This window comes from Leguminivora glycinivorella, chromosome Z (genome assembly GCF_023078275.1).
Source record: "Leguminivora glycinivorella isolate SPB_JAAS2020 chromosome Z, LegGlyc_1.1, whole genome shotgun sequence".
Lineage (NCBI taxonomy): Eukaryota > Metazoa > Arthropoda > Insecta > Lepidoptera > Tortricidae > Leguminivora > Leguminivora glycinivorella.
In genome coordinates this window covers 19,875,917-19,887,840 of record NC_062998.1, presented here as the reverse complement: position 1 = coordinate 19,887,840, position 11,924 = coordinate 19,875,917, and the positions used below count along the sequence as shown (strand labels likewise).

The window sequence follows — 11,924 nt, the reverse complement described above, 5'->3', positions numbered from 1 at the left end:
TAATAAAAATGCATTTTTTTCAATACGAGTTATATTGACAAAATATAATAGCTTAAAATAATATGTTTACATGTTAATAGACAGCATTTTTTTTATTATGTAATGATTGTTAAACGTAATGTTTCTACGTGAGCTGAACGTGATATTTGAATGATCAGCTTTGCTTGGCAACTATGACCATGCCTTTTCTTAAGTATCTATATACGAGTACAAATGACTGAGAGAGCCACATGTAGTCTCTACTCTCGAGGCGAGCAGACGTGTTCAGATATTATTGAGCGCCCCGGCCGCTTAGATACATCTAAAACATATTACTCTCATAAATACATATATTATATACTACTCTTTGCATATTACCTCATCAAAAAACTCCCCATAGTTACCAGTGTTACCACTGGTGTTGACCAGTGGTACTTTTCTCATTGAACTCCTGCATTTTAACTAAATAAAAAATTATTTAATACATATTTATATCGTAGAAATAGTATGGTATACTCGTAAGTACATAGCGGCCAGAATGCTTTAATAAATGATCATACGTCATTAGTGTTTCAGAAAAAAAAGTCCACCTATTACTGGTTGTACAACTAGGGGACACTAATGGTGAGATGATGTTACCGAAGGAACGAAAACGTGTAATAATTATCTATATTCATTTTAGTTGGTATTGTACTTGTTATCTTATAATAAGAGTAAAATTAGACACTCAGACAATGTAGGTAATATGACTAATATATGCAAGTAAAACATCTCCCCCAATAATAGTACCCATAATTATCTTAACCCTAAATGTACAATCAGCTGCAGCTAACCGTATAACTTTATACTATTACAGCCATAAATAAGATAAATATATGTACATATATTTTATTCCTTATCTTGATTTTGTGTACCACACTTAGAACCTAAACTAAATAATGTATTTATTTATGCACTAAGTAGCCATACATATTACTTGGCTGAACTACTGATTTTACATATAATATTTATGAAATGGTTCACTTATGCATATTATAAGTGACCTAATTTTTTTACAAATGGCCCATTTTCATTGATTATTTGGCTACCTAAATCATTCATATAAAGTAAGATAAATGTATACCCATAAGAAAGGACTTTCATTATAATTATGAATGATACCTATTACCTGATAAGCCATAATAAAATTAACTTTAATATGATCACACTGCTATAATTATAACAAAGTGGTACTTAAATGCGTTTTGTAAAATTATTCTAAAATATGTATTGAACGTGTGTTCTATTAATGAATGTTCTGATTAACATACATTATATTCAATTATTTTGATACACATCAATATCAATTTTACTTTTTACTTCTCGGTAGAGAGGGGCTTAAGCCTCATTGCTTATTAAATACTATACCAGAAGATAGAGCATTAAAACCGCGTTTTCAAACTGTGGGGCGAGCATACTTCGCTCAGCAACATTATGAAGAGGGCGCGAGACTGTGGGACAAGTTTACATATCACACATTACCTTACTATGTGCGAGGGGGGGGGGGGGGCATTTTTTTTTACGTTGAAATCAACTATTGGGACACTTATTAACATAGCTATGGTCAAAAATCATTTAAACAATTACAACTTACTTTGATCCAAAAAATTGGGCAACATAATCTAAAATATACTTTTGTCTTACTTTAATTTGCCTGGGAAGCCTTGGATAATAATTTATGGTCTGCTTAATACCCCAGACCCAGACCTGTTTAATTTACTATTCATAGTATAGGTATACTAGGTAACATTGCCATTTCCCAGTTACCACAGTGCACAGCAAAGCAATCAATAAAACTAAAATATTTTTACAAATGAGGCGGAAAAACAGCTGTATGTAGTAATATTACTTTATACAGATAAAACATTAAAACATCATCATTCCAAGTAGGTTATCATCATTCAAAGTAGGTTAGATTCATTTGTGCGATTTTGTTTTCGTTTACATTTTGGACATGGCATATTTGCATTAAAACATTTGATATGAAAGACACTTGAGCACTCATCACAACGATATGTAGTGCTTGTTTCAAATGGATACAATACTTTAGGATCTCGACAAACTTCGCATATAAATCCTTTCTGGCTACAAAACCAACAATCAAGAACATGGGTTTTTGCAAAGTTGACAACTTTCTCTAGTTGTAATAACAATGATCCACTTGGTATCTGGACTAGGTCTGATATAGTGTACAAGTGCACATGATCATATAAATATTCCCTAGGCCAGACTCGTTTCTGCAATTCCTCAATAACAGGTTCTCTACAGGAGAATATGTATGCTCTTAAGAAGTTCAGTTGTATTCTTAATTCTTGTAACTGTGCCATATCTGACACCCCAGTATATATTTTTGGGTTGAGTTTTTTTATATGGATCCAGGGATGATGCTGGAACTCTAATAGGAACAGAGCTGATTTCTTGGAGACTGGGTATCTTTTGAAATCCCAGTTGTGTATCACCCGAGCCGGAATTATAAAGAAGTTGGCATCCATGCAATTGGAACAGTAATATTCGCCAGTATAAGCACACACTTTAGCCTTGGAAATAGTGCTGCCCAGCAAGTCTTGACAACCCTTGCACTGATAATTTTGATGATCCAGACCATGTTCTCGTGAGAGGCTGCCAAGCTGCTGAATCATCTTCTGAAGTTCAGGGACAGTAAATGAACCTGTTACTGAATTTGACACAATTTCAAAGCCCAACCCTTGCAACATGGGGTCCTCAGGTGTGGCAGCTTCTGATTTTAACTCAACAACTTCTGGTTCATCCGTGTTTAACTTTAGCTCCTTATGGATATCTTTCATGAGGTCTCGCAAATTAGGAGTATTGACACATTTTTCTGTTCCATTATTTGCTGTTTCCAGCAGGGATGACAAGCTTTTTAATTCTGGTGTTTTTATAAGACTGCTGCCATGTGATGAGTTGGAATTGATAGAACAATTCATTTCATCATTTTTGTCAGTGGACCATCCTTTGCCACACAGAGAGTTACCAGGAATTAAAACATCAGCTGCAGCATCTAGGGGGTCAACATCTGTATCTTCTTGTGAACTATTACTAAGAACATTTTGGTCCTGACTTGTAGATGGCTGATCTAATAATATGGTATTTTGCTCATTCTCATCAACACTTGTAGGATTTTCATCATCTTTTGCTTCTGGTTCAATTTGAGGTTGTGTTCCCATGGCATTAATATCATTAGATACAGATAGAATAAAATCTAAGGCTTCATCTTCATTTAGAGCTAGCCTGCCCAAACCAGTTATTCCCGATATGTGAGTTGGAGTAGACACATCTTTGGGCTTGACCTCTTCATCACACATGGTGCTGGCAATGTCGAGACCTGCACTGATGGGCGCTGCTCTCATCGTGGGCACCCACAGTCCTGCCAGCATTAGCACGGGTTCGGGCCAGTGGTTAAGTAAACTTGAATTAGTGGGCAAATTAAATTGTATGCATGTTTCTAATCCTTCTATTAGTTTCTGGGCGACTTCTAAAATTTCCGAGTCACAAACAAAGGCAGACTTGTTATAGAAAGGCCTAACAGCAGATATGTTTTTCAAAAGAGTCGCCATGTAAGAGGATAGTAGGCATTCATTGAGGGCAATTCGTAGCCATGCCCTACATTGTCCAATTTCAGTGTTGATCTGAAGCAAAGACGAAATCTCGTCGATGTTCTGGCGATGAGAGAGTACGAGGACTAGTGGCCAAAAGTTCGGCTGCGGTCGAAGGTCTGGGTCACCTGACAATACATTTTTCGCCTTTCGCAGAAATGTGTCCTTCAAACCATGTAGAAATACTGCTTCGAGAGCCATACACAGTGTGTTTGTAGAATCCGTCGACCCAAGAACACTATGGAAGTTTTCTTCGAACTGATTGTTGTATTGTATATCTTTTACGCATTCCGATAAGTTATTTATTAGAGATTCTTTTAAAATGGAATCACGACTACGGATGGTGAAACTGGACGCGACATTCTTGAAAAAGGACATGACTGATTATTATAGATTACACAGCCTGCTGTACATTAATAATTGATTTGCAAATTTGTACGCCACAAAGGATTTTATCAGTAAACAACAAATGGGTATCGTACATCACTGTAAGTGTAGAATCAACTAACTAGACAGAAACGTCATTTTTTTTCATAGTGTGCGTTCAAGTCATGCATTGAATACGATCAACTTTTTATTCATATAAAGTGATTTTTTCCACATCTCAGTGGAGTTATTCGTTTTTGGCATTGTTTAACACAATCGATTCAGCCGTTTTGTTCATAATGTGGCAATGAGGTGAGCAATTTAGCCAGTGAGGGTTATACTTGTTTCTCTCTTTTTAAATAAAGCTGAATGCGTCTTTATACATCTGACGTGACACTGACAATTAGTAAATGACGTGATCCTATCCTTGGTATTGTTATCACAACACATTTTACTAACAATAATATTGTGATAGGATTAAAGATACAGCCATAGTTATTTACAGTAATATAGCATGTATTTTACCATTTTAATCATAAAAGAGAATAAATAATATTAATATAATGTATATTTATAACCTATATCGAAAAGTTAATTCAACCTGAAATAAGTCATTAAGTTTTTTATAGTAAGTTACATTGCAGCCGGCAATACGAAAACACGTCTTCTTGAGAGATTGTTCATTATTTATGTCACAATTTTCTAAATCCAGACATGGTAAAATTAACAATTTCAATTTTATTTATCTATGGGTCACAAATGTTGTTAACACTTGCCAAACAACCCGAAAAATCAGAGGAGAATCGACAAGGTCAGTCCAAATTACTGGTACATAATATACATATACCGATATTTCTTGATACCATTAAATACACTAATAATATTGTGCTAAATTGTATTGTATAGTTTTTGATGTTGGTGTATAAATCCTATTATTTGTGTAACAGAACTCCTGCTATGCCGCAAGTGTGGAACTGACGTGGCCGACTCTTATTACTTATTTAATCAGCAAAGTCCCGGAGCTCGTAAAAGTGAAAGAAGAAAACTATTTGGCAAAACCAATGTAACTGTGCAGACATTAGTAAATCCATTTGGTGTCCAGTTTGAGATTGTCACTACAGAAAAAGCCAGATGCCATAATATTGGCAATGTAAGTTAATATTATATTCTTGAACCTGTATGAAAATATTACTTTGATTGTTGTTAATACCTGACATTACATTATAGCCACAAGGTGCAGACTCTTGGTTCCCTGGTTACTCATGGCGGATCTGCACTTGTCCCCACTGTGGAGCGCATATTGGCTGGACATTTGAGAACTCCTCTGTGGGGGTGACAGCCAAGTCCACTTCAGCTAACAGATTTCATGGATTAATCTTGAGCAACATTTTGGGAGAAAACTGTAAGTATATTAATGGTCAGTCATTTAATCATATTACTGATGATTACTGTAGAAGCAACTAGTTTTAGATTCTCTTATGTTAATAGGGTACAGAACAATATCAATATTCTTACATAGGCAGATCAAAGTGAGAAAGACTGGTATTTACAATGATTACAATTATTGGCTGGGAAAACCATCATAGGGAAACACCTACGTGTGATATAAGACTGATAATACACTGACAAAAACTGCAAAAAAATAAACAGCCATAAATTTATTGAATTTGTTAATAATGAATGTGCTAAATTATGTTTATTAATATTAAGATAAATTTATGACTTTATTAATTTATGTTATTCTTTTATTTTAGTTACAGATTCCCTGATAATGATGCCAAATATTTACAAAATGCAATGACTAATGAGTAACAATAAATCTAAAGTCAAGACTTGTGAGTATAGGTTGGTATACCTAAATGATTATTAAATTTAAACATTCAATATATGATGTTGCACTAATTATATCGAAATTTCTTACTGTTTGAATGACCTTCCTCTTAAGTAAATATAAATTTGATTATAAAATATATCTGTTTGTTTATTATAATATTATATAGTATACAGTTATTTTTTTGTTATTACCTACTCACTTATTTCTTGTTCAGTACATATGGAGCTACTGTTACGCACAAGTGCGCAAAGTAATACTTGTTATACTTGTTTATGTAAAACATATGATACACATACAAAGAGGTAAGTCGCCTTTCGGCCGTGTTTTAATTTATCACCACTTCTTTTGATTGCGCTTAACCCTTAAATGCATGACGATGTATATATCGTCACTACTTTGAAAAAAACTCGTATCTCATGCTGCTCCTCAAAGTTAAAACGCAGTAAGTCTATATGCATTCCATACATACTTACTACAATTTTCTTTTCATTGACAGATGAAGATACAAGTTTTTTTTAAAGTAAGAAATTAGTCGTCATCCTAATTTCAATCGTGACAGTGGTTGGTCGGTGCCACCGAGTTGGAAAACAGTTCTAGGCACTACGTCGGTCCCCAGTGTAAACGCACCCTTAACAAGTGACGTAATGTTCCAAACTCTGGGGAATAAGTTTGGAACAAAAAGAATTAAAACATTGCCTGAATTCATCTCCAAAGGTTTATCACTATAACTGCTATCATTATAACTCAATCTGTATAAACGTCAGTCAAGCAAAGGAATGATTCATACCTTTGGTTAGCAGTGGCTACACTGCATGTATGGAATGACTGTTAGAGCCTTTCTCTAACCGCTGTCCTCGTTGCCTCCACACTGGTCAGCATGACTGGCATCTCAAGATCTGTATTAAAAAAGGGGTAACTATGACTTACAAAGTCACTAAATTATCTCTATATAATATCACACATTTAGTTCTATGCAAGTATTATTACAAGGTTAATCTCATATTATATTCTTTCCATTATAGGTTCTCAAATCTCACTGAAATCATTAATTCCAAGATGCTTATTGAAGTTATTACAGTTCCAACTATTTATCATCATCATCATTATCATGACCATCATCATGTTAGTTCCCTTTGAACTACATAAATGTAGTACTTAAATACATATGTAAAGTATCTCAAAGATACTTTCCAGCCACCATTATGGTGCATCAATATTCATACCAAAGTACTACACAAATAATGCAGTAAATCAGTAAACAAAGTCAATTTCTAACAACATTTGTCTTTCATTATAGTTGCTATTATCTCAACTAATGTATTGAGATATATCAACTTAATTCAGCATATTCAGGATACAAAATTCCATATATAATAGCCAAACTCAATATGAAAGCTTTGTAACCATTCTCTTACAAAGTACACTTCTCAAACATGTCTCTCATAAACACAACTAAGGCAAGTACATTAACACCACACATAGATCAACACATTACAGATTATTAGAGATATTTCATAAACAACAGAACACCTCTGTCGTACACATATTATCAAAGCCACTTATAGTTACATCATAGATGTTTCATAAGCCACAGAACCTCTCTGTGGTAACCACATTATCAAAGCCACTTTTAGGTAAATCATAGGTGTTTCATAAACCACATTATCATATCAGTAATTACTTTCATAAACATGAATTTAACCAACACATGAAAAACCCATAGGGAAATCAGGTAGTTCTTTCATCTGGCACATTACCAAATCCATCTTTATCAAATCATACATTTTCTTAGACACAATATACAAACTTAAAGCTATACATTTACATGGTGTCACAACGCTCCACACTAGTGGCCAACGCTTGACAAATATCCTTTTGGACCCAAACTGTGTACGAAGGTTCGTCAACCTCCCAGAAAAGCGCTAATCTTGTACACATGCCTGACTGCCCTTACAGTGTTCACCATCTTGGGGTGTCCTCCCAGAGGATGCGTGAACCCATGGCCTTCAGGCGTCAGCGGCCGGGACTCACAAACCACCGGCACTTACCAAGGCTGGGGGCATAACTCCATCCCCAGCCAAATATCATAACTTTCTCATATTGGATAAACATCATAATTACCAAGGCTGGACCACGCCCCCAGCCTCTGGTTGCGGTCATACCAGCATCAGGGCTACCCGATGCCTGGTCCCAAACTCGTTGGGGCCGCGCTGACTTACAGCCACTATGGCTCTTTCCCGCATTCAACATGCGCCTTTCCCGCATTCAACATGCGCCATTTTGTGTTGCAATCATCTTTTATATGCATAAACGTGTAACAACTCCATGCCACACTCATTTCAATATATTATCCACAACAGAAACACCATCATCGTAAACTTTGTAATAATGCATAGCAATAATATTCAATTATGAAAAGTTAGTTTTAGGTTAAATGTACGAGAACGTTTTGGGAGAATAACTCCTCTTATCAAGAGATAAAAAACACCACTTAGCTTTCTTTGGTGACTCAGCTCCCCTTGATGAGCACTGATTCGAATATTAATTTACATAATTAAATTCAACACGCCATAAAGTGACAAACAGGTTTTTACTGGTTTGAATGGAGGTTGTTTCGTTCAGTTGGTAGTGTTGCCAGGTAACTCGCGAAACGTCGCGACACACCCGACGACGAAAGTTTAATGAAAAGGAGTTAGTGTAAGCAACAAGTGGCGGGACCACTCTTTGATCTTCTCCAATTGCTTGGACCGCTGTTGCTCTCTTTTGTCTCTCATCTCTAGGCGTCACTGACTCTATGCCATCTTGTGCAAATCACTCTGACATATTTTCAGAGGTATACATGATTTCTGTTTCATTGATGCCTTCTACTTAAGCCTATATCCACCTTATTTTATCTCTGAGTACTTAGTATGTTATTATCCACTATCTCTTCCTTTGATCTATTTTCCATTATGTTTCACATCTTCTCTTTGAACCGGTATATCTACTTCTATATCAAGATCCATCACTTCTTCCTCATAGGATGTTTGTCATTTAATATATCCTTTGCAGGATCCACAGACACCATTGATTCTCTTATCTCAAGGACACAAATGTGCTATATAAATATAGTGTTACCTACTTTGCTTTGGCCACTCTACATTGCCCATTTATTTCTGTAATTAATTTTGATATACGATCAACTTTCTGAGTCTCTCTGTTCTCTTGATTTTTTCTTAATTTGTACATACTATGTCACCAACACAACACGTGGTGCCACCTTAACTTGAACTCTCACTTGTTTATTCTTAACCTCTCACAATTCGAGAGACCCTCCCGCGCCAGAAAAAGAATTGTCAATCATCTGATTGCTCAGACATTTAGATGGGCTATATAACAAGAACTTCGGGACAATTTAAGTAGCCAAAAATGTAACTTTTCTATGTCACTTAACGGTCCTTTTGCCACATCAGCCGGATTCAATTTGGAGGGTACATTAACGTAGATCCAAGTTTCTGTTCTTTTACATTTCTTCTATCCCTTTTGTTACAAATAGTACAAGTAACTTGTTTGACTGCCACCTATAACAATCTGACTGTCACACTCTAATGTTTGCTTAGTCACCTTTTATTGGGAGATATCTTTTTACATATTATATTAATCTATTTTCTATTGAGGTGCCTCATAGTTCTAAACGGACTATTTTTAAATCATCCTTGATTTCTTATGAGAGTCAGTCTATTTCAGTTAATGCCTTTGCTGTATACATTATAGTTAGTATCTCTATGCACTATAGCAGAATATGCATTGACTAATGCGTCTGTGAAACCATATATTTGACAAGTTTCTTCCCTGGATATATTTCTAGGTAAGTATACCTACATATATCTTTTACTACCTCTAATTCTTTAATATAGTTTTCCAGTATGTTACAATTTTTTTTTTTTTTTTTTTTTAATAAGGTAGAGCTCTATCTAATATATTTTACCCATAAAGATTGTAAGAGCAATTTAGCTGGTAAAACGATAGGCGCTGCAAGCCCACACGGATAATAGATGTAAGCTATGGTATTTAGTATTTCTCTTTTGGTAAAAGTATTTTTGTTGGATTTGTTCTTAATTTAAGTATCTTTGCACATATCGCAAACCAATCCTAAGGTTTTTACTGTGCCTTTATTGTTTATTTCTGGAATGATTTTCCAGATCCGTAGGATTTGTATCCATAGAATACGTTTTGTTAATGTTCTCTAGCCATAAAATCTAGTCACATGTCTTATCCTTTTCATTTAGTCCGATTTATAAGAAAGCTTTCTCTATATCAGCTATTTGTTATTCTATGACATCTGAACTTGATCACGAGTTGGATGAGATTTTTTTAGCATCAGAGGGCCATGATATAGACTCAATCAAGCTTTTACCTTCTCTACCCTCTGCTGAAACGTTATACAGTTCTCATGGCCTTTACATTCAATGAAATTCCATGGTGGGCCAAATTAATCTACCTGGCTGTGATTAGGGACAAACTCTATAATCTCTTTATTCAATCGGTCTTGTGGGATTTGTTCATAAATGAGCAGTGCGACTCTCTATAGCTCCTTTCACTTAACTGACTAGGCTACCATTACATAGGCCAATTTGAAGCTTGCAGGTAGACCCGTAGGGTACTCATTACACAGCTAGCCAACCGTATAACGGTTGTTAATAATAGTAGTGGTCTCGTTAATTATTAATAGCTTCTACGTCTCTATCCGTGCTAGAAGTATCTGTGATACTAATGGATTCTAGTTCTTTTCTAGTTCTAGTACTTTTACATTTCCTAACATCTAAAGTAGGGTCAGGTTTTGTTAATTTATTCTCATACAGAGTCTGAAAGTAAGTTAAAACCATCAGGTCATTTTGTCTTTATGATCAGGTTTTCCTGATAAGATCTAGCCTAATATAGATTTTCTGAAAATTCTGTTTCTCAGTATTCATAAAGAATAATAATAATAATAAATAAGCGGGCTCGAAAGACCCGAGAATTTTAAACGGAGATGCAAATAATAATAATAATCACTTCCTATAAGTATGTCAATACGATTTGACAAAGGGTTATCATCTACTAAAGTTATCCTTTTATTGTAATTGCTCACATATGTAAGCAGATCTTCTCTGGGACATGATACACTTGGTGTAATTGCTGGTACCATATTGGTAAACAATAATCTTAATACCTATATTTTCAAGCAAATTCTAACCAGTTTACTTCTAATTTCCTTTAGTTGCTCAGTTTCAAATATGAAAATAAATAGGCCAATTTTATCTTCTGTACTTAAATTTAATTCATTTTCAATTCTTTGTGTCATGTAACTTCTTTGAGAACTACTGTCCCTCAATAAGTGACATTTATTTCTTGACAATTCCATTCCTTTTTATAGCAGACAATGCAGCTGTTTGTAAAACAGTGGTTCCTTCTCTGTGTATGTGTAAGGTGTTGACAGGTTTTATTTACTATTTGAAAGTCATAGCTTCGGACACAAGGCCTTGTTAATTTTCCCTGTGGTATTGTAATGAACGCATTTGACATTTTGATTATATTCTTTTCTCTATGTCTTCCTTTAACACAAATATAGCAGCTGTTTGTTAATTTCTTATACGGTTTTTCATGACCTCATAGATAAGGCAAAATCACTGTAATAATACATACATACATACAATCACGCCTGTATCCCATAAAGGGGTAGGCAGAGCACATGAAACTACTAAAGCTTCAGGGCCACTCTTGACAAATAAGGGGTTAAAAGAAAATAAAAATGTGGCATTGCAGTGACAGGTTGCCAGCCTCTCGCCTACGCCACAATTTAACCCATATCCCATAGTCGCCTTCTACGACACCCACGGGAAGAAAGGGGGTGGTGAAATTCTTAACCCGTCACCACACAGGCAGGCTGTAATAATTGTTTTCACAATTTTCTAGCTTTCCATTTAAGTGGATATTTTATATTTTAACTTTTGGTGTCATAAGGCCTCTTTAAAAAAGGAGAGCCTAAATTTTAATAGGTGATGAAGTATAGATAACCAACCTTAGTTATCAGATTGTTGTCGATATACTCAAAAATAGGTCTGAAAACCCAA

General features: G+C 35.1%; 2 protein-coding genes across 2 annotated transcripts; one reads left to right on the top strand and one right to left on the bottom strand.

Annotated features, from left to right (window-relative positions):
• Positions 1–20: 20 nt before the first annotated feature.
• LOC125241201 (pleckstrin homology domain-containing family M member 1-like) lies at positions 21–4,276 on the bottom strand. Its single transcript, XM_048149564.1, has one exon. The coding sequence runs from the start codon at positions 4,008–4,010 to the stop codon at positions 1,920–1,922; it is 2,091 nt and encodes a 696-aa protein (XP_048005521.1). The 5' UTR covers positions 4,011–4,276; the 3' UTR covers positions 21–1,919.
• A 199-nt stretch (positions 4,277–4,475) lies between these two features.
• Positions 4,476–5,968, top strand: LOC125241202 (protein cereblon-like). The gene is made up of 4 exons (XM_048149565.1): positions 4,476–4,809; positions 4,946–5,148; positions 5,226–5,400; positions 5,753–5,968. Exons 1-4 carry the CDS (start codon positions 4,713–4,715, stop codon positions 5,797–5,799), a joined length of 522 nt encoding a protein of 173 aa, XP_048005522.1. The 5' UTR covers positions 4,476–4,712; the 3' UTR covers positions 5,800–5,968.
• Positions 5,969–11,924: the final 5,956 nt, after the last annotated feature.